At 45.9% G+C, this 22,474-nt stretch overlaps 1 protein-coding gene and 1 pseudogene across 1 annotated transcript; both read left to right on the top strand.

Moving 5' to 3' along the window:
- The first annotated feature begins 10,147 nt into the window (after positions 1-10,147).
- LOC149991220 (zinc transporter ZIP9 pseudogene) lies at positions 10,148-10,676 on the top strand (annotated as a pseudogene).
- Positions 10,677-18,665: 7,989 nt separating this feature from the next.
- LOC149991219 (paraneoplastic antigen Ma6F-like) lies at positions 18,666-21,329 on the top strand. Its single transcript, XM_090264087.1, has 4 exons — positions 18,666-19,047; positions 19,216-19,410; positions 19,957-21,051; positions 21,133-21,329. The coding sequence occupies exons 1-4, from the start codon at positions 18,666-18,668 to the stop codon at positions 21,327-21,329; spliced, it is 1,869 nt and encodes a 622-aa protein (XP_090120213.1).
- The last annotated feature ends 1,145 nt before the right edge of the window (positions 21,330-22,474 follow it).

Raw genomic sequence — 22,474 nt, 5'->3', positions numbered from 1 at the left:
GGGGGAGAGATGAGACACCTTCTTCAGGTGTTTCTAGCTGTGGGGAGCAGGGCTTGCAGGGGTCCTTCACTGGGCAGAGGCAGTGAGACTCCTGCTTGGCTCTTAGCTGTGGGCCTTGCTGCTCAATCTTGTCCTCTCACTTGCGGTCTGGCTGTGCAGGCCTGAGCCTGGGCTCTTGAGGTGTAGTGGTGTGAATGGTGGCTCCTCAAAAGATATGTGCTCATTCTAACTCCCAGATCTGTGAATGTGACCTTTTCCGGAGAAAGGGTCTTGGCAGATGTGATGAAGTTAAGAATCTCGAGATGAGGTCATGCTGGGATTATCTAGGTAGGGCCTAAATACAATAAGTGCCTTTAAAAGAGACAGAAGGGAGACATAGGCACAGGGGAGAAGGCCATGTGAAGGTGGAGGCAGAGATGGGAGTGATGCAGTCACAAGCCTAGGGATGCCTGAAGCCCCATGAAAATGGAAGAGGCAAGGAAGGGTCCTTTTCTAGAGCCTTTGGGCTCTGATACCTTAATTTTGGGTTTCTGACTTCCAGAGGCATGGGAGAATAAATTCCTGTTGTTTTAAGCTATCTGGTTTTTGGTAATTTATTGCAGCAGCCCCTGAAAACTCATATGAAAGGGAATGGGTTGAGCTCAGACTTCTCCCAAGCCAGTTCCTGAAGGGGGCTGGGCCTTTGCACCCCACATCAGCTAGTAGTAATTGGATGTGTCCTGGGGGTGACCTTGAGTAAAGTAGCTCCTTTGGTCTTGGGCAATTCCTAGAAAGCATTGGCATCCAACCTTCACTGAAGGAGGGGAGTGAGAGCCTCAGGTCCAGAGGTGGGCTTTGGGACTGCACTCCACATCCACTTCAGTGTGGAATGATTATGTGCTCTGAACATGTAGTTGTAATAGGGCTGTAAAAATAGAGATGGGAAGACAATGCATAATTGTCTTAAACTGTTTGGAGGTTACCATATGGCTGGTGGTAGCATTAGTGCAGTTAGTCTGGAGAGCATCAGAATGTTTACAGCAAAAGTGATAGACATATGAAAAAAAACTGATAAACCCCCAATTGTGTTGGGAGAGACATCTCTCTTCTAGATTGTTTTCAATGTTTTATTAGAAATAATTTCAAACACATGTCCAGCCAGCCTAGATAGAGTATCAGTCAGTTGCTATCTACACATGGCCATCTGGTCCATCTGTCCTCAGTCTACTTTCCTTTATTGTGGAAGCAGGCTCAAGACCTTCTCTCAGAGAAGTGGCCTCACTACTGCAGGCAGGGACAGCACCCCAAGGGCAGCAAGCCAGATTCAGCCACTCTGCAGCACACACCCAGAACCCCAGTGGAAAAGGGGTCTGGAGAAGGAGTCCATGGTGAAGCCAAGATGTCAGTGAAAAGTGAGCGAGCCTCTTGCTCAGGAAGGAAGGGTCTGAGCCAGGTCCTTTATTAGCTCCTCTTACTCCATCCTTCTGCTAATGTTTGTGTTTTTTAATAGTTTAGAGCTTCATATTACTTGTTGGAAAATAGATCAATAGAAATGACCCATCTGAAAGAAAAAGATAGAAAAAAAAACCAAACAAATAGAACAGAACCTCAGTGAGCTGTGGGACAACATCAAAAGGTCTAATGTGTATTTGGGGTCCCAGGAGAGAAGAGAGAATAGGGAAGAAAAAATAATTGAAGAAATAATTACTGACATTTTCAAATTTTGGAGATAGACATAATTTACAAATTCCAGAAGTTCTGTGAACCCTAAGGAGGATAAATACAAAGAAAAACCACATGTAGCCTCATCATAGTCTAACTACGGAAGACAAAAGCTAAAGAGAAAATCTTGAAAGTGGAGTTAGACAAAGCACTCCATATAGAATATTAACAAGGTATTCCACTGAATTCTCACTGAAAATCATGGAAACCAGGATACAGTAAAACAATATTTTAAAGTGCTGAGCAACAACAACAACAAATGACTTTCAACACGAACTCTCTATCTATATCCAGGGAAAAGACCCTTCAAGAATGAAGGTGAAATAAGGACTTTTTGAGATAGATGAAAGCTAATAGAATTCATCAATAGACCTGTACTGAGAAAAATGTTATAGAAAGTTTTTCCATCTGAACAAACATGATAGCAGAGGGAAACCTTGATCTTTGGGCAGAGATGGAGAACACCAGAAATGATAAATATATAGATAAATATTTAAAATGTTTTCTTAATTTCTTTATAATACGTATGACTATTTAAAGTAAAAATTATAAGACTGTGTTGTAATACATGTGTATTGTAAAATAGTGTGTTGTAATACATATAATAGTGTTCTATAATACTTGTAGAAGTAATGTATATGGTAACTACAGCATCAAGAATAGGTTAGAGAGGGAATGAATCTATATGGTGAAAAGGTTCTTACATTCATGTGAAGTGGTACAACATTAACCACAAAAAGACACTGAAAAGTTAAGGGTATATATATTATAACCTCTAAAGCAACCACTAAAAAACAGGGCAAAGTGATAACTTCCTAAAAAGGCAGTAGATAAGTTATAATGGATTTTAAATAATTGATTATATCAGGCAGGAAAAGAAGAACATAGGAACAAAACATACTATAGAGGGGATAGACAGTGCTATAGACTGGATGTTTGTGTCCTCCTGAAGATTCACATTAAATACTAACCCTTAATGTGATGGTATTTGGAGATGGAGCCCTTAGCAGGTGACTAGTCATAGAGGCCCCCATGAAGGGGATTGGTGCCCTTATGAAGGAGACTCCAGAGAGTTCCTTCTCCCCTTTCTGCCACATGAGGACATGGTGAGAAGACTATGAACTAGGAAGTGAGCTCTCATCAGACACAGAATTTGCTAGTACCTTGATCATGGACTATCCAGCCTCCAAAACTGTGAGAAATAAAGATCTGTTATTTGAAAGTCACCCTATTATGGTATTTTGTTATAGCCGCCTGTATGAACTAAGGCAGACAGTAAAAGGACAGACCTAAATTTAATGATATAAAAATTACACTCAGTGTTATAATGGGTTAAATATGCCAGTGAAAATGTAGATATTGACAGCATGAAGAAAAGGGTAATGATTTTGCTGTTTACAAGAGATGCAATTTAAAAATAAAGACTAAGGTGAGTTGATAGTAAGAGAATCCAAAACGATATACCATGCAAAAGGTAAGCATAAGAAAGTGAGAATGGCTATGTTAATACCAGACAAAAAAGTTTTAAAGACAAAGAATATTACCTAAGATAAAAGGTAATGATGAATCATATGTTTTAATTAATCAAGAACACATAGAATTCATAAATGTATTTGTACATTATAATAGCAAACTTAAAATATATAAAGAAAAGACACTTTCAGTCAAGATGGCAGCATAGGTAAACACAGTTCACCTCCTTGCACAATCATGTCAAAATTACAACTAAATTATAGAACAACCATCACTCAGAACTGTCAGAAACTAAGTTGATTGGAAGTCTGACAACTACAGAATTAAAGAAACCACAGCCATCCAGACTGGCAGGAGGGGCGGAGACACAGAAAGTGCTGGTCCCACATCCACGTGTGGTGGATCAAAATTCAGGAGAGATATCTCAGGAGCGAGGAGTCCCAGCCCCACACCAGGCCCCCAAGCCCAGAGTTCCAGTGCCATGAAGATAAGTCCCCATAACTTACAGCTGCAAAAATAAAAGGGGACTTGGGGAAAGAAACTTCTGAAGTCCCAAGTGGTTCCTCTTAAAGAACCCGCAGACTTACTCAAACTCACTCCCTTTGAGCTCCAGCACAAGAGTAGCAGCTTTAAAGGCACCAGTGGCATACAGGGAGGAACTGAAGTGACTGGCATTTAGGCAAGAGCTGGGGGACAGCTTTATCCCAGACAGAAAGGAGAGCAGAGGTCATTGCTCCTTTTCTGAGTCCTCTCCCCACAGAGCCACATAGCTGGCAAGCAGATGCCATATCTGAGACTCCATCAATGTGGCTAACACTGTTTGTCCCATCTCACCTAACTCATAGGCCCACTGAAGCTGTTAATAGTGGCTTTTCCATATGAATAGCTGGTCTTGGCTCATGCTTCACAACTTCTTAAGCCCTCTCAAGTAAGCAGAAGACTGCCTCAGTGAGCCCCCAGCCGCCATACCTCTTGCTAAGTGGCCCCAGAGCCAGAACTAGCAGCAGCAATCCTAGATTCGTAGCTTCGCTTTCCCTGGGAATCTCCAAGACCAGCATAAGTAGCATCCATCTCAGATTGTTTTACAGCTCATGCAAGGTGGTCCTGGGTAAAACACAGGTGGGTACTGACCTTGGCTTGCAGCCCAGGGTCTGCACACCCAGTGGACTGCTACAGACCATGTCAGAGCACCACCACCCTGCCCCCACACAATGGATCCTCTGTGGAGAACAGAGGGTGGTGGTAAGTGGTCACAGCTCGTCCTTGCAGCTGACTGGCCTGGATAAATCCCTCCTATTGACTTGCCAACAGCAACCAAGGCTCAACTACAAGAGGAGGATGTACTCAGGCAACACGAAGGGCACGCCCCAAGTACCCAGCTTGGGTGATAGGGGAGGCTGTGCCATTGGACCCTACAAGACACCTACTACATTAGGCCACACTACCAAGACAAGGAGTCATAGAAGCTGTACCTAACACATAGAAACAAACACAGGGAGGCTACCAAAATGAGGAGATAAGGAAACCTGGCCCAAATGAAAGAACAGATCAAAACTCCAGAAAAAAATTAAACAAAAGTGAGATAAGCAATCTATTAGATGCAAAATTCCAAACACTGGTTATAAGAATGCTCAAAGAACTTGGTGAGGACTTCAACAGCATAAAAAAGATCCAGGCAGAAATGAAGGATTAAGGGCTTCTGGTCAAGATGGAGGCATAAGTAGACATGCTTCATCTCCTTGCACAACCATAAGAAGGATTACATCTATCTCAAAACAAAAAACAACCAGAACTTCCAGAAAACCAAACTGCATAGAAGTCCAATAAAGATTTAAAGAAGTAATAGTCATCCAGAAGGGTAGGAAGGGTGGAGCCAGGGAGCCAGGTGGAGAGGACGGAGTGTGGTGGCAGCAGTGGTGAGGCAGTGGCTACATCCAGCTGGCGGAACAAGCAGTCCCACATTATAAAAGCGAAGAGGGGCACCTAGGAAGTTATTCGTGCCCCAGGCCAGACTGTGCAGCTCATGGATCCAGCTCTGGGAAAATAAAGCCTCATTGCCTCTGGCTGTGAAAACCAGTGGGGGTTGGGTCAGTGGAAGAACTGCTTGTCTCTCAGGAGAGATTGTTTAGAGGGCCCCCATGGTCCTAGAATGTATGCAAACCCACGGAATCTAGGAACCATCACCAGGGCAATAACTAGAGGGGCACCAATTGCATACAGAAACTGGGTGAAGTGACTGGAAAAGGAGTGAATGCTGAGCAAATGGCATTGTTCCCTCCCTGACCCCTCCCCCCAAACAGCACCAGAAGGCAGTGAAACCAGTCACCCAGCACTGATGAATACCTAAGGCTCCGCCCCTACACCATAACAGGTATGACAGCTCTACATAATTCATAGCAGCAAAGACAGGAGGCTGTCAACTTGAGGAGACAGAGAAGTGTGGTTCAAAAGAAGGAGCAGATCGAGGCCCCAGAGGGAGAACTAAGCAAGGGGGAGATAGCCAACTTAACAGACACAAAGTTCAAAACACTGGTGATAACGATCCTCAGAGAAATAATTGAGTACAGCAAATGCATAGGGAAAAAGTAAAGGCTATACTAACTGAAAAAAAGAAAAACCCACACAAAACCAATAATGAAGGGAAGGAAGCCAGGGTTCAAATCAATGTATTGGAATATAAGGAAGAAATAAACAGTCAACCAGTACAGAATGAAGAAACAAGAATTGAAAAAAATGAGGAGAAGCTTAGGAATCTCTGGGTCAACTTTAAACGTGCCAACATCCAAATCATAGGGGTGCCAGAAGGAGAAGAGGAAGAGCAAGAAGTTGAAAACCTATTTGAAAAAATAATGAAGGAAAAATTCCCTAATTTGGTGAAAGAAATAGATATACAAGTCCAGGAAGCACAGAGAGTCCCAAACAAGTGGGTCCCAAAGAGGGCCACACCAAGATACATCATAGTTAAAATGCCAAAAGCTAGAGATAAAGAGAGTTAAAAGCAGCAAGAGAAAAGAAGAGAGTTACCTACAAAGGAGTTCCCTTAAGACTGTGAGCTGATTTCTCAAAAGAAACTTTACAGGCTGGAAGGGACTGGCAAGAAGTATTCAAAGTGATAAAAAGCAAGGACCTACAACCAAGCTTATTCTGTCCAGCAAAGCTATCATTTAGAATGGAAGGGCAGATGAAGTGCTTCCCAGACGAGGTAAAGCTAAAGGAGTTCATCATCACCAATCCCTTATTATATGAGATGTTAATGGGACACATTTAAGAAAAAGAAGATCAAAAGTATGAACAGCAAAATGACAACAATCTCATAACTATCAACAAATGAATCTAAAAAACATAAACAAACTAAGCAAACAACTAGAACGGGAGCAGAACCATAGTTATGGAGATCATGTGGAAGATTGTCAGTGGGGGGGGGGAAGGGGAGAATGGAGGGAAAGGTGGTGGCATCAAGAAGCATAACTTATAAGTACAAAATAGACAGGGAGACATTAAGAATAGCAAAGTAAACGGAGAAGCCAAAGAACTTATATGTATGACTCATGGACATGAACTAAGTGGGGTGGGGGTTGCTGTAGGGAAGGGTAGTACCAGGTGGAGAGGGGCAAATGGAAAAATTTGGGACAACTGTAACAGCATAATCAATAAAATATACTTTAAAAATAAAGGATTCACTAATTGAAATAAAAAACAATTTACAGAGAAACAATAGTAGAGTGAATGAAGCTGAGAATCAAATCAATGATTTGGAACATAAGGAATCAAAAATAACCAATCAGAACAACAACAAGAAAAAAGAATACAAAAGCAAAAAAAGAGGATAGTGTAAGCAGCCTATGAAACAACTTCAGGCACTCCAACTTATGCATCATAGAGGTGCAAGAAGGAGAAGAGAAAGAGCAAGAAATTGGAAACCTATTTGAAAAACTAATGAAAGAAAACTTTTCTAATTCGGTGAAGGAAATAGACATGCAAGTCCAGGAAGCACAGAAAGTCCCAACAAGCTGGATGCAAAGAGGCCCACTCCAAGACACATCATAATTAAAATGCCAAAGGTTCAAGATAAAGAGAGAATCTTAAAAGCAGCAAAATAATTTAGTTATCTACAAAGAAGTTCCTATAAGACTGTCAGCTGATTTCTCAAAAGAAACTTTGCAGGCTAGAAGGGATTGGCAAGAAATATTCAAAGTGATAAAAAGCAGGGACCTACAGCCAAAACTGCTTTATCCAGAAAAGCTATCATTTAGAAGCAAAAGGCAGATAAAGAGCATCCCAGACAAGAGAAAACTAAAGGAGTTCACCATCACCAAACCATCATTATATGAAATGTTAAAGGAACTTACTTAAGAAAAAGAAGATCAAAACTATGAATATAATGGCAAAAACACATACCTGTCAACAATGGAATCTAAAAAACAAACTAACCAAACGAGGACAGAGATAGAATCATGGATATGGAGAGTGTTTTGATGGTTGTCAGATGGGAGGGGAATGAGGGGGAATGGGTGAAGAGGTGAGGGGATTAAGAAGTACAAATAGGTAGTTACAGAATGGCCATGGGATGTAAAGTACAGTATAAGAAATAGAGTAGCCAAGGAACATATATGCATGACCCACGGACATGAACAATGGTGTGTGAATGCCTGAGGGAGTGGGTGGTGCTGGGTGGAAGGGGGCAAAGTGGGAAAAGTTGGGACAACTGTAATAGCATAATCAGTTAGATATAATTTTAAACCGCAACAAAATAATGGGAGAGAAAGACACGTCCACAGTTATAGTGGGAAATTTTTAACATTCCTGCCTCAGCAATTGATATAACTAAACAAGAAGTCAGTAAAAATAGAGGATATCTTTATGACCTTTTCAACTACAATAGAAAACAGGTAATGAAAGGGTGCCAGTTGGGGGCCATGGCTGCTGTAGTATTGGTGGCTCCCAGTCAAAGCCCAGCTGAGTGGGGTGATATGGGCAGCATTGGATATAGGGCAGAGACAGCTTTGTATTGGATTTGCTGCTGAACCCCTAAGACCCATTATTAGAGACTTACAGTACTCCTTCCTTCATTTTAGACTCAGAGGAGAGTTTTCTGGGACTGGTGGGCTGGTCCTAGCATGGGGAAATGGGGAGAAGATCACTGGCAGGGTCCCCCAAAGAACTAGGGTTTCCCGGAGAACAACCAAGTTCGCTTGGGTTTTCCTTCTTTTCCTGCTGCCACTTGCAACGTTGTCTATAGGGAACCGGTCCACGTGACAGTGGCAAATGTAGTTCAGTCCTGGTCTGGAAAACCGACAGGCATGAGGCAGCACACAGGAGCCAGGCCCGCAAATTGGCTTTCCTGCATGAATCAGGCCTGCATTGAATCTAGGCTGCTTTAAAGCTTGTTTTTGCTAAAACTCTCTCACCCTAAGGTTGAGAACAACAGATGTTTAGTGTATAACCTTGAAGTAACTTCCTAGGGTTTATTCTGAGCTGTTTCAAGGACAGGATGTGGCCAGCTTGCCCATCCTTGCCATCCCTCTGCATGCACAACAGTCTCTTCTTTTTTATCTGTAAGCTATAACCATTTAAAGTAACTTTAGTATGATAATTTATGACTCTCTTGGATGTAATTCCCTGAGAACGGTAATAAAAAGCTTATCTAGGCAAGGGTCGAGACACTCTCTCACCTAGATGGTGGCCACTCTGTCCTTTTTCTCCACAGGATTCACTGAATCTGTGTGCATTCGTTCCCCCTCATCCACAACACCGCGGACCCCACTGGTCGGAGCCCACGACAGTTGTCTGTAGAAAGAGTGGGCCCCTTGTGCCACCCTCCTTTCGATCATTGAAGAAATCACTCATTCATGTATTTTCTCCAATGATTTTTCCCATCTCTGTTCACCCACAAGAATCCAAGGACCAGCATCTGAACCGGGGGCTGGGAACCTAAGTTTGCTGAAAGTTCTCTCTGGTGCTAATGTTACAGAAACAGAGGAGTCCAAACATCCCTGGAGTTTGAGGCTGGGGGATGGGGAGAGGGAAGCAGCTTTCAGAATGCCTCCACGTGCCTGAGGCTGATGGCTGGTGTCTTTCATTATGTAAAATTGCTTGGATGCTTCCAAGGCCTCAGGTGAATGGGAGGAGTCTTGAACCAGGTGATGGTATGGAAAGCACACGTAGGTGGGGTTCTGTGAATGGTCAGAACTGTTGGCAACACCCACTGCGTCAGAGGACGCAGTCAGGGATATATAGGCAGCTGCAAACACTTTAGGGGGGGCATGCTCTGGGGCTGTCTCCCTCGCTGGCGGGTGTTCACAGGGGTGCTCTGGAGAAGGAGAGGAGATCCACGCGGTTTACAGAAAGAAGACAGTTTGCAAGGAGGCTGAGAATCCAGGTGGTCCTGCATTGAGAGCTGGAGGGCACCACAGCACAGAAAGGACCTCCCCAATCAGAACTGAGTGATTGGCAGCTGCTGGTAAAGCTGAACTGTGCCTAGGAAGTAGGGAAACGGTGTTTCTGATTTTCCTAGGACTGGCCAGGTCTGGGAGGGGGAGGCAGGACTATGTGTAAATAAACAATTCTTTTTCTTTTCACCAACTATAATATTCAGAGTTGTAATTCTGGCGGCGGGCAATTGGACCCCTAACTAAAGAGCCCGTGGGTTTGTTTTCAAGTGGAACAGACCAGGGGTTCCGTAACACTAATATGAGCAAAAAGGGGCTGTTTTTAGCAGCAACTAGAGCTGGTGACTGTTTTGGGTACCAACCTTCCCTGTGGAACTGCACTGGCAGTCATCGTGTTCGAAGGAGTACATGCACTTTATGAAGATGTTCTTGAGGGAAAACACCATTAAGGGAGTGAAATACAGAATGTGATTGCATTAGGCAAAGCAGCAGAAATACCAGTTGCTCATGAGCATGAACACAACCATGACTAGATAGAGCTGCATGCCTACATTGGTGTTTCCCTCATACTGGGCTTTGTTTTCATGTTGCTGGTAGACCAGATAGGCAGCTCCCATATGCATTCTGATGATGCAGAAACAGCAAGGCCTAGAAATCCAAAATCACCACCACACCAGGTCTGGTTGTCCATGCTGCAGCTGATGGTATTGCATCAGGAGAAGCAGCTTCTACTTCACAGACTACTGTTCAGTTAATTGTGTTTGCAGCAGTAATGCTACATAAGGCACCAGAGCTGCTTTTGGGCTGGTTTTGTTCTTAATGAATGCTGTCCTAGAGCAGAATGGAATCAGAAAGCACTTACTGGCCTTTGCACTGGCAGCCCCAGTTATGTCCATGGTGACATCCTTAGGACTAAATAAGGGCAGTAAAGAAGCCCTTTCAGAGGTCAATGCCACTCAAGTGCCAGGACATTTCTTTATGTTGCCACAGTACATGTCTTCCCTGAGGTGGGTGGAATGGGGCACAGTCAGAAACCTGTACCCACTGAAAGTAGTAGCCCTGGCTGTGGGTTGCCTCACCCCACTCATCCTCTCAATAGGACACCAGCATTAAATGTTCAGGTCCCAGCCTCAATCCACAGCCATTTGCCATCTAATGAGAACAGCCGGCACATGACCACTGCTCACTTTCTCCATCTCTTGTCTCACTTTGCCCATCTCCACCTGTATTCCTAGAGTCCATAAGAAGGTGAGATTAAAACCTGGATTAACAGAAAGCTTTTAGAGTAGAAACAACACAGTGTGATATATATATTTCATTGTGTTGTCTTTTGAAGGGCACTGGGCATTTTGAGTTTTGATGTTTCTCTTAACCCTATTTTCAGGGAAGATGGAATTTAGTTTTAAGGAAAAGTGGAGAACTTCATACTCACAATGAAACAGTAATTATGAGAGTACAGTGTTCTGTGATTAAGCTAAATCTCTTAGTTTAGAGGCTGTGGCACTTTACCCTTTGATTTTCGACGTGGTTCTCACCATGTAAGACTGGTGCTTTAGTATCTATGCCACATGCCATGATAGACGGTCATAATGCCTACTGTCTTAGATGTTAAAGATAACTATAGTTAATTTGGGGCTAGAGTCAGGAAAGTGATGGCAAGATACATTGAAAGTTGACTTTATACTTGAGAGATATCCACAGAAAAGGGAGGTTTGGAGAACTTTAACACTTTCTTCCGCATATGCCTCTGAAGAAAGCCTGCCATTCCACCAAATGGAGCAACAGAGATGGACTGGCTTCTTAAGAGGTGACTAGTATTTAGTAGCATTTCAAATTCTGCTTTGCAGAACCCCACCTCCAACACATTATTATGAGGAGCCAAGTTCTAGTACATTTAGGCCCAGACTTTCCATCAAGAACAGTTAGATCCCAAAGTATCTTTAGAAATTAAATGGCATTAAATTTTAAGTGAATTTGGATAGGTACTGACATCTTTGTAATAACCTTTTTAAAAGTAAGATTAACCAAAACCTATGCTGCCCTCTTTTTTTTTTTTTTTTTCCTTTTTAAAGTATTTATCTTCAGCAGTCCCTCTGGCAAAATACTTGGCGTCTCTAGAGGGATGCTGGGTCATGTGACCTAAGCACCTGTAGCAGTGAAGAAAGTCAAGATGATTATACACAGGAAGTGTCTGTTTGTTCATTTAAAGCTGAGAGAGAGAGAGAGAGAGAGAGAGAGAGAGAGAGAGAGAGAGAGAGAGAGAGAGAGAGAGAGAGAGAGAAGAGAGAAGAGAGAAGAGAGAAGAGAGAAGAGAGAAGAGAGAAGAGAGAAGAGAGAAGAGAGAAGAGAGAAGAGAGAAGAGAGAAGAGGAGAGGAGAAGAGAAGAGAGAGAAGGGGGTAGAAAACTATACAGAAAATGTGCGCAATTTGCCACCATGGGCTCTCCATCTGCAAGTTTACTCCGCCAACTACTGCCTGCCGTGTTCATAGGCCCTTTTGTTGCCGGAGGGCCAATGGGCGTGCTTGTTGCTTCTACAAGTTTAAAGACTTGGGACATCGAGTCCTCACCACTCGCGGCCTGTTGCTACTGTAACACATTGCCTCCTCACGTGATTTTCGGAACCAATCATTTGCCCGGAACCCAGATGCGCCGAGAACTTTCTCCCTCTTCTCCTAGGGGCTTCTGGGAAGCCGTTGTGGCCTTAACTCTGAGTGCGTGGGAGGCTCCGCCATACGGCTCCTGGCTGCGCATTAGAGGCGAGCTTTTCAGCGCCTTTGGAGTGGGATTCCAGAATTGTCCACAGAGGCCGAGAAAGTAAGGCCCGAGGCAGGGGTTTGGTGGCGACTCCGGGCTGGAGCTTGGGGTAGGGCTTCTGGGTGAGGAGGTCGGAGAGGAGGGCTAACATGTGGGGGTGCAGGGGCGGGAGCCAGGCACTCAGCCCAAGGGAGGGCTCTTGATTGAGGGGGGGCTGAGGGCAGGATTTCCAGTTGGGAGTCCGCAGGGTGGTACTGCTGGCTGCGAGGGGGATAGTTGGGTGGGGTTAATGACTAAGCGGTTGAGGGGGCATGGGAAGGGAAGGTTCCCCAGTGCTGGAGGGGACGGCAGGGCAGGATTACCTGTGGAGCGGCCGGGACTGGCTTTGGGGGCTCCACAGAGGAAAAGACTGCCGACTATGGATGATGGGTGGGTGTGGGACGGGTAGACTTCAGGTACCTCTAAGTGAAGGGAGGACTACTGCCTACTGTGGGGGTGAAGGGAGTGCTAGTGGCCAAGGTTCAGACTATCAGGAGGGCCACTGCATGTAGGGAGGTGGAGGGATGAGGGGGAGGAGAACGCCGCCACCAGGCCACGTCGGGTGCTCCTGCTCGGATGTGGAGAGCTGGATTGGGCCAGCTACCAACTCTCTTCTGTGGTGGAGGAATCCCTGGTGTGGGGAGGCTGAAAGGGATCGCTAGTGTAATAGCAGATGGCGTGAACGTGGGGGGCAACTTGCTTCAGGGGCCACAGAGGACGACTGGATGCTGGTGTGGAGAGCATAGGATAGTCGGGTTGGGAGAGAAGGGCTTTCTGGTGTGAGGAAGCTAGAGGAGAAGGCTAAAATCTAAGCATGTGGTGGCACCCTGCTAGAGTTGAGTGCCACTGGCTTGGTGTGGGGCAGAGAATGGGAGGGCATTTTGCAGGGTGTGAGAGGGTGGAGCCTGGCATCCAGAAGGGGGATGGGCTGGAAGGCACTGCCACTGGCTGAGGTGTGTGTGGGGGGGGGCGGTAGAGGAGCCAGCCTGGCGCATGGGGAGCAGGTGATGGTGAGAGGGGGACATTGGGGTTGTTGTGATCTGGTGGAGGCAGTTGGATACTACAAATAGAGGGTGGGGTTGGGATAGGGCACTGCAGTTGGAATCTGAAAGGTCACCTGACACCTGTGTGGGAGGTAGCATAGAGATTTCAGTGTGGGGAGGGGCAAGGCATTGGCCTCCACAGAAAGTATAGATTAAAAAAATTTTTTTAAATTATTTTTCTTTTAGGTGTATTTTATTGATTATGCTATTACAGTTGTCCCAATTTTTCATGTTCATGGGTCATGCATGTAAGTTCTTCAGCTTCACCCTTTTTTACTATTTTTACCATCCCCCTGTCTATTTTGTACCTACCAGTTATGCTTCTTAATCCCTGCACCTTTCCCCTCACTCTCCACTTTCTGCCTCCCAGCTGGTAACCCTCCAAATGATCTCCATATCTATGATTTTGATCCTGTTCAAGTTGTGTGCTTGCTTTGTTTTTGTTTTTTATTTTTTTAAGAATTCAAAGGTTTTGAGCCCTGGCTGGTGTGGCTCAGTGGATTGAGTGCTGGCCTGAGAACCAAAGAATTCAAAGGTTTTAATTTAATAAAGTTGCAGATAGACATGTTCTTATCACAATTTTTTGTATATTTTATTGATTACGCTGTTACAGTTGTTCCAATTTCTTTCCCTTTGCTCCCCTCCACCCAGCACCCCATTCCTCCAGCAATCCCACCCTCTTAGTTCATGTCCATGGGTTGTGCATATAAGTTCTATGACTTTATCTTTTCCTTTACTATTCTTAACTTCCCCCTGTCTATTCTGTACCACCTTACTATGCTTCTTAATCCCTGCACCACTTCCCCTTTTCTCCCTCTTCTCCCCCTTCCCCCTTTCCCCCCTCCCAGCTGACACCCCTCCACATGCTTCCCATAAGTATGATTCTGTTTCCGCTCTGGTTGTCTGCTTAGTTTGTTTTTATTTTTATTTCTGTTTTTTAGATTCTGTTGTTGATAGTTGTGATTTTGTTGTCATTTTAATGTTTATAGTTTTGATCTCCTTTTTCTTTTTTAGATTTTATGTATTTATTTTTACAGGGAAAGGGAGAGAAAGAAAGGGAGAGAAACATCAATGTATGGTTACCTCTTGTGCACCACCAACTGAGGACCTGGCCTGCATCCCAGGCATATGCCCTGACTGTGAATTGAACTGGTGGCCCTTTGGTTAGCAAGCCAGCACTCAATCCACTGAGCCACACCAGCCAGGGATGATTTTCTTTTTCTTAAATAAGACCCTTTAACAGTTTATATAATAATGGGTTGGTGATGATGTACTCCTTTAGCTTTACCTTGTCTGGGAAGCACTTTATCTGCCCTTCCATTTCAAATGATAACTTTGCTCTATAGAGTAGTCTGAGTAGTCTTGGTTGTAGGTTCTTGCTTTTCATCACTGAATATTTCTTGCCAGTCCCTTCTAGCCTGCAAAGTTTCTTTTGAGAAATCACCTGATAGTCTTATAGGCACCCCTTTTGTAGGTAACTCTCTACTTTTGCTGCTTTTAAGATTCTCTCTTTATCTTTAACTATTGGCATTTTAATTATGATATGTCTTGGTGTGGTCCTCTTTGGGTCTAGCATGTTTGGGACTCTGTGCTTCCTGGATCTGTATATCTATTTCCTTCACCAAATTAGGGAAGTATTCCATGATTTTTTCACATATTTTTTCCATTTCTTGCCCTTTCTTTTCTCCTTCTGGCACCCCTGTGATTTGGATGTTGGCACATTTAGTTGTCCCAGAGGTTCCTAAGCCTCTCCTCATCTTTTCAATTCTTGTTTCTGTACTGGTCGACTGTTTATTTCTTCCTTATGTTCCAATTTGTTGATTTGAACTCCGATTTCCTTCCTTTCACCACTGGTTTTCTGTGGATATTCTGTCATTTCACTTAGTATAGCCTTTGTTTCTTCCCTGTTGTACTTAATCTTGTCTGTCAAGTCTGTGAGCATCATTATCACCAGTGTTTTGAACTGCACATCTGTTAGGTTGGCTATCTCTTCAGTGCTCAGTTCTCCCACTGGAACCTTGATCTGCCCCTCCTTTTGGGCCATACTTCTCTGTCTCCTCATCTTGACAGCTTTCTGTGTTTGCCCCTGTGTCTTAGGTAGAGCTGTCTCACCTGTTATGTTGTAAGGGGTAGAGCGACAGCTATTTGTCAGTGCAGGGCAACCTGTTTCACCACGTACTCGTGCTATATGTGGGGGCGGGGGCGGAGTGGAAACTATGCCACTTGCCCCGAACTTGCCTCTTTTCCAGGTACTTCTCCCACTTCCCATACTAAACAAGCTGACTTCATTGAGAGACCAGCAGTTTCTTCCTCCACCCCAACCCCCACTGGTTTTCACAGTCAGAAGCAATGTGGCTCTATTTTCCTTGGTGCTTGAACCATGAGCTGTGCATTCTGAACTGGGGCTGGAATCACATCCCAGGTTTAAAATGTTTGACTGCGCTTTTCGCCACAGCTACAGCCCCTGTGCTGCTGCCAGCCACCCAGCCAACTGCTGCCACAACTGCTACTGCTGTAACATGTTCTCTGCCTCAGTTCTGCCCCTCCTACCTGTCTGGCGAGTATCTCTTTTTTATTTCTTTGTTTGTTGAACTTACATATAGTTCGATTTTGTGGATCTTCTGGTTTTTGGCGTTATTTTTAGATTTTAGGTGGTTGTAAATTCCTTCTTAGTTGTGAGGGAGATGCAGTGTGTCTACCTACACCTCCATCTTAGCTGCTGATTTTGTTTTTTAGATTCATTTGTTGATAGTTGTGTTTGTTGTCATTTTAATGTTCACTGTTTTATTCTCCTTTTTCCTAAATAAGTCCCTTTAACATTTTATATAATACATGATGAATTCCTTTAGCTTTACCTTGTCTGGGAAGCACTTTATCTGCCCTTCCATTCTAAATGACATCTTTGCTAGACAGAGTAATCTTGATTGTAGGTCCTTGCTTTTCATTACTTTGAATACTTCTTGCCAGTCCCTTCTTGCCTGCAAAGTTTCTTTTGAGAAATCAGCTAATAATCTTACAGGCACTCCTTTTTAGGTAACTCTCTTCTCTTGCTGCTTTTAAGATTCTTTATTTTTAACCATCAGCACTTTAATTATGATGTGTCTTGGTGTGGTTTTCTTTGGGTCCAACCTGTTTGGGACTCTGTGCTTCCTGGACTTGTATGTCTATTTCCTTTGCCAAATTAGGAAAGTTTTTCTTCATTTTTTTCAAATAAGTTTTCAATTTCTTGCTCTTCCTCTTCTCCTTCTGGCATCCCTATGATTTGGATGTTGGCACTTTTGTAGATGTCCCAGAGTTATCTTAAACTCTCCTCAGTAGAAAAAAATTTTTGTTTCTTCATTTTGTTCTGGTTGACTGTTTATTTCTTCCTTATGTTCCAAATCATTGATGAATCCCGGACTTTTTCCTATCACTGTTTGTTCCCTGTATATATTTCATTATTTCACTTTGTATAATCTTCACTTCCTCCTTTATTTTGTGGCCATACTCAATCATTTCTCTGAGCATCCTTATTGCCAGTGTTTTGAACTCTTAACTCTGACAGGTTGACTATCTCCTTGTCACTGAGTTCTTTTTCTGGAGTTTTGAGCTGTTCTTTTATTTGGGCTATACTCTTTTATCTCCTCAACTTGACAGCCTCCTTGTCAAGTTGAAATTTAAGGGGTGGAGAGCCTTAGGTATTCAGTCAGTCCAGGTGACCTTTTTCACCATTTTGTGGTGCTGTATGTGGAGAAGGGATCCGAGAGGGAACAATGCTTCTTGCTTGGCACTCACTCCTTTTCCAGTCACTTTACCTGCTTCCTGTATGCCATTGGCACTCGTCTAGCTGTTGCCCTAGTAATGGTTCCCTGATTGGGTGAGTTTGTGTACATGTTAGGACAGTGGGGGTCCTCTAAACACACTCTCCTGAGAGATGGGCAGTTTCTTCCGCTGCCCCAACCCCCACTGGTTTTCACACCCAGAGGTATGAGGCTTTATTTTCCTGGTGCTGGAACTGTGAGCTGCGTGGTCTGGCCTGGGGCTGGGATCAGTCCCCAGGTATCCCTCCCAGCTTTTACAATGTGGGACTGCTCATTCTGCTGGCCAGCTGCAGCTGCTGCCTTGCCACTGCCACACCACATCCTCTCCGTCTTGGCTCCCTGTCTCCGCCCTTCCTACCCATGTGGATGATCGCTTCCTCTTTAAATCTTTGGTTGTCAGACTTCCATACTGTTCTATTTTCTGGCACTTCTGTTCATTTTCTTTGTTTTGAGGTAGTTGTAATCCTTATGGTTGTGTGAGGAGTTGAAGTATGTCCCCCTATGCCTCCATATTTGCTGGAAGTGAAAATATAAATTCTTTACAAGGGTGCTTTGTACCTTCACCCAATACACCATATATCCAGCCATGAAAAGTCTCCATAAGTTTTAAATGATTGCTCTTTTACGTAATAAGTTCTCTACTCACATATATTTGTGGAATTAATAATGATAACTTATCTAAATATTTGGAAACCCATGGATCAAGGAAAATCACAAAGAAACTTAGAAAATATTTCTTGCCAGATATTTTAATTGCAAAAATGCAACTCACCAAAATTACTGGGAAGCAACTAAAGAAACAATCAGAGGAAAATATATTGTTCTAAATGCTTATATTAGGAAAAAAGAAGGGCATGCAATCAATGACCTAATAGCCTATTTAAAGAAGTAAGAAAAAGAAGAGTAAAGTAAATGGAAAATGTGTTGACTGAAAAAAAAAGTTAAAGGAAATCTGACCAAAAGCAAATTAGAGGCAATTAAGGAAGCCATATCTTGGTTCTTTTAAAAGATCAATGAAACTGATAAAGCCCTAGCAAGACAAATCACAGTAAAGGAGAAGAAACACTAATCACTAATTGTAAATGAAAGAGGACTACCACTACAAATCAAGCAGACATTAAAAAGAGAATGAGGGAGTATTATTGAAAAATTAAAATTTGTGCCAAATTTTTGAAAACTTGACAAATTCCTTGGAAAATGGGTGATTTTTCTAAAACTGATGCCAGTAAAAAATAAAAATTATGACTAGCATTGTATCTTATAAATGCATTTATTTTAAAAAAGCTTTCTAAAATTAAAGGGAGGGGAGGTGCTCCAGGCCTCTTCTGGGAGGGGTATGGGGCTCTGACTGGAAGTCAGGTGTACATAACTTTCTTCCTTTTGCACCCTTAGGACAAAGGCTACACTGCGACAGCCTGCACACTACTGTCTAATCACTTTTCTCCACCCCTCAGGTCCGATGGCAATGGCACTGGCAGTGCTGCAGGACTGGTGTAGCCTGATGAATGTGAATGCCTACCGCTCCCTGCTTATCCTGGGCATCCCGGATGATTGTGAGGACCAGGAATTTCAGGAGGCCATGCAGGCTGCCCTGTGGCATCTGGGCAGGTACCGAGTGCTGGGCAAGGCCTTCAGAAGGGAGCTCCAGTCTAACGTTGCCTTGATTGAGTTTGCTGAGGTTTTAAACCGAAATTCAATCCCCCAACAAATACCAGGCAGGGGGGGACCCTGGACTGTGGTCTTCCTGACCCAGGCTTCTGATTCTGAGTCACAAGATAGACTCAATTTTCCTGCACTGCTCCAGCGGCAAGCAGTGGCTGGAAGGGCAGATGAGGCAAGAGCTGTAGGTGAGGAAGAAGCTATGGATGAAGAAGGAGTTGAAGGCGAAGATGTGGCTGCAAGTGAGAAAGCTATAGGTGAGGATGTAGCTGCAGGTGAGGAAGTTGTAGGTGAGGAAGGTGTAGGTGAGAATGGAGCTTCAGATGAGGAAGCTGTAGGTGAGGAAGGAGTTGCAGGTGAGGAAGGAGCTGCAGGTGAGGAAGGAGCTGCAGGTGGGGAGGGAGCTGCAGGTGGGGAGGGAGCTGCAGGTGAGGAGGGAGCTGCAGGTGAGGAGGGAGCTGCAGGTGAGGTAGGAGCTGCAGGTGGGGAGGGAGCTGCAGGTGAGGGAGCTGCAGGTGAGGTAGGAGCTGCAGGTGAGGATGTAGCTGCAGGTGAGGAAGCTGTAGGTGAGGATGGGGCTTCAGATGAGGAAGCTGTAGGTGAGGAAGGAGCTGCAGGTGAGGAAGGAGCAGCAGGTGAGGAAGGAGCTGCAGGTGGGGAGGGAGCTGCAGGTGAGGAAGGAGCTGCAGGTGAGGAGGGAGCTGCAGGTGAGGAGGGAGCTGCAGGTGAGGTAGGAGCTGCAGGTGGGGAGGGAGCTGCAGGTGAGGGAGCTGCAGGTGAGGTAGGAGCTGCAGGTGAGGATGTAGCTGCAGGTGAGGAAGCTGTAGGTGAGGATGGGGCTTCAGATGAGGAAGCTGTAGGTGAGGAAGGAGCTGCAGGTGAGGAGGGAGCTGCAGGTGAGGATGTAGCTGCAGGTGGGGAAGGAGCTGCAGGCGGGGAAGGAGCTGCAGGTGAGGAAGGAGCTGCAAATGAGGAAGGAGCTGTAGGTGAGGATGGAGCTGTAGGTGAGGAAGGAGCTGTAGGTGAGGTAGGAGCTGAAGATGAAGAAGAGTCAGATGAGGGAGCTGCAGGTGACACAGGAATTGCTGGTATGGCAGGATCTCTGAGTATGGCAGGAGCTGCAGGTGAGGCAGAAGCTCCAGGTGAGGAAGCTGTGGATGTGGCAGGAGCCCCAGGACAGGCAGGAGGTTGGAACCAGCAATGGAGGCAGGCCTTGCAGCCTGTGCTGGAAAATTTGGCCTACCAGGAACTGAGAGCGTTTTCTGGAATAGAAGAGCCAGGCCATGGGGATGAGTCCTTTGAGAGCTGGCTGGATCATACCAATGACATGCTGTACCTGTGGCGCCACATATCAGAAAGGGAGAGGAGGAGGAGGCTGATGGAGAGCTTGGGCGGCCCTGCACTAGATCTTGTGAGTGACCTCCTAAATGAAAATCCTGACATCACTGCGCAGGACTGCCTGGCTGTGCTAATTCAGGTGTTTGGGAACAAGGACACTCCTGCAACTGCTCGGCTGAAGTTCATGAGTTGTGCTCAGCGGCCCCAGGAGACACTCTTTGCCTATGTGATGCGCCTGGAAGGCCTGCTGCAGGAAGCCATGGAAAAGGGAGCTATCCAATCCTCCACAGCAGACCAGGTGCGTGCCCGGCAGGTGCTGATGCGGGCTCGTCCCAATGAGACACTCTGGAACACGCTGAGGAGAATGCGGCTGGAGAGGAGACCACCTGACTTCCTGGGGATGCTTCGGCTCATTCGGGAGTCAGAGGCATGGGAGGCCACTCCAACTACGAGCCAGCAGGCCCAAGTGGAAGAAGGGGCCTGTGTGTATGTTGGAGACCTGGATGATCCCCAGGTCGCCCGAGTCCATGAAGATGCTGCCCAGGCTGCCCTAGCCTACAGAGGAGCTGCCCACGCTGCCCTAGCCCATGAAGATGATGGTGAGGCCTCCCTAGTACATGATGATGATGCCCAGGTTGCCCTAGCCCACAGAGGAGCTGCCCACGCTGCCCTAGCCCATGAAGATGATGGTGAGGCTTCCCTAGTCCATGATGATGCTGCCCAGGCTGCCCCAGCCCACGGAGGAGCTTCCCATGCTGTCCTAGGTCATGAAGATGATGGTGAGGCCATCCCAGCTCATGAAGGTGCTGTCCAGGAAGATGGTGCCGAGGCCGTTCTGGCCAATGTAGCAGCCAGTGAGGTGGGTCCTGGCACTGTTGATCCTGATGAGCCCTTCCCTGCCACTCAGTGAGATGAAAATGCTCTCACTCCAGTAGGCCTAGATCAGGCAGGACCCTCCAGTGCTTCCGAGGTGGACTCAGGAGATCTTGGTGGTGATCCAGAGAGACAGGTACACACAGGAGACCAGGAGGCTGAGGAGCCCCACAAGAAAGGGCTCAAGCCCATCCCAGAGGAGTCAGGAAATGAGGACAGGGCTGGGGAGATGAATTCCCCTAAGCCCTCCTCAGACTAATAGGCTTGGAAATCCCAGTGGCCTCCTGCCCTCTTGGGCAGCACAGGCCTGGAGGTGGGGGGAGGCTAGGCCGGGGCAGCCTCCTAACCCCGCATAGGGAGTAGGGCCTGCCCAGCCCAAACCAAGCCTCCGGGCTCCCCACTACTCCCAAGGGGCCCTGGTCACCACCCTCAGCCCTTCCAAGTGACCAGTATGACCATGGGTGACATCAGTGAGACGGGGAGAGGTTCCTCCTCATGGTATCTCCAGCCCCACTCCCAAACCCTGCCAACTCAGGCAGGCAGCCTGGGAACATCCCTGAGCAGCCAGTCCAAGCTCAAGTGAGGGGCACCTGAAGACGTCTGCCACCTGCACTGAACTGGGAGGTTTTAGGGCCATCTTAAGGGTGTCAGTCTCAGCAACCCCCATGCTCCATCCCCTGGAGAGCCCCTAACCCCATTCCTTTATAGGCCCCATAGTGGCCCATGTGTCACATAATCAGCACCCCTGCCAAGCACACACTAGTCATGGTTCCTGTGCAGAACCACCAGGTGTGTGAGAACCTGGGTGGGTGTCCTGGCCTACATACCAGGTCAGCCACTCCTCAGCTCCGGCACGTGCTGTGAACCCCACTGCCAGCCATGGCTCTGTCCACTCTTGTCCAGTGTCGTGAACTCAACCTCTGCTTTCTCTGTATAGATTTAGGTCAAGCACTGCTTGTCCTTGTGGAGATGTGTGTGTTCTTCTCTGAGCAGTTCCTATACCACCACTCCCACCCCAGAGACCCCACGCCCATTCCCAGGAGATGCCATGAAGGACTGATGAAGGCGAGACCAGCACTTACCCAGTGACATTGGGAAGGAAGAACTAACTGGACCAGGGACAGAAGGCAGCTGCTGGAGGCTCCACGGGGATTGTGCTCTGATGTGCCAGCCTGTAGTTCCTTGAGACTCAATTTCCTCGGCTTGGTGGAGTGTCCCCTGTTGTGTTTTCCAGCATCCTGTGACTGTTCTGTGCAGGCCATAGGGCAGGGCCAGTCCCCAGTGTGTCAACCAGAGGGACAGGGGAGCCTTGCAGTGAGAGGACATCACCAGTGTCCACAGTTTCGCAAAATTTGATCGTGGGGCCCTCAGGAGGAGACTATGGCAGGAGGGCCATGGTGTGGG

This window comes from Furipterus horrens, unplaced genomic scaffold (assembly GCF_987537825.1).
Source record: "Furipterus horrens unplaced genomic scaffold, mFurHor1.1.pri manual_scaffold_17, whole genome shotgun sequence".
NCBI lineage: Eukaryota > Metazoa > Chordata > Mammalia > Chiroptera > Furipteridae > Furipterus > Furipterus horrens.
The sequence above is the reverse complement of the archived record's forward strand: the minus strand, read 5'-3'. Positions and strand labels throughout refer to the sequence as shown.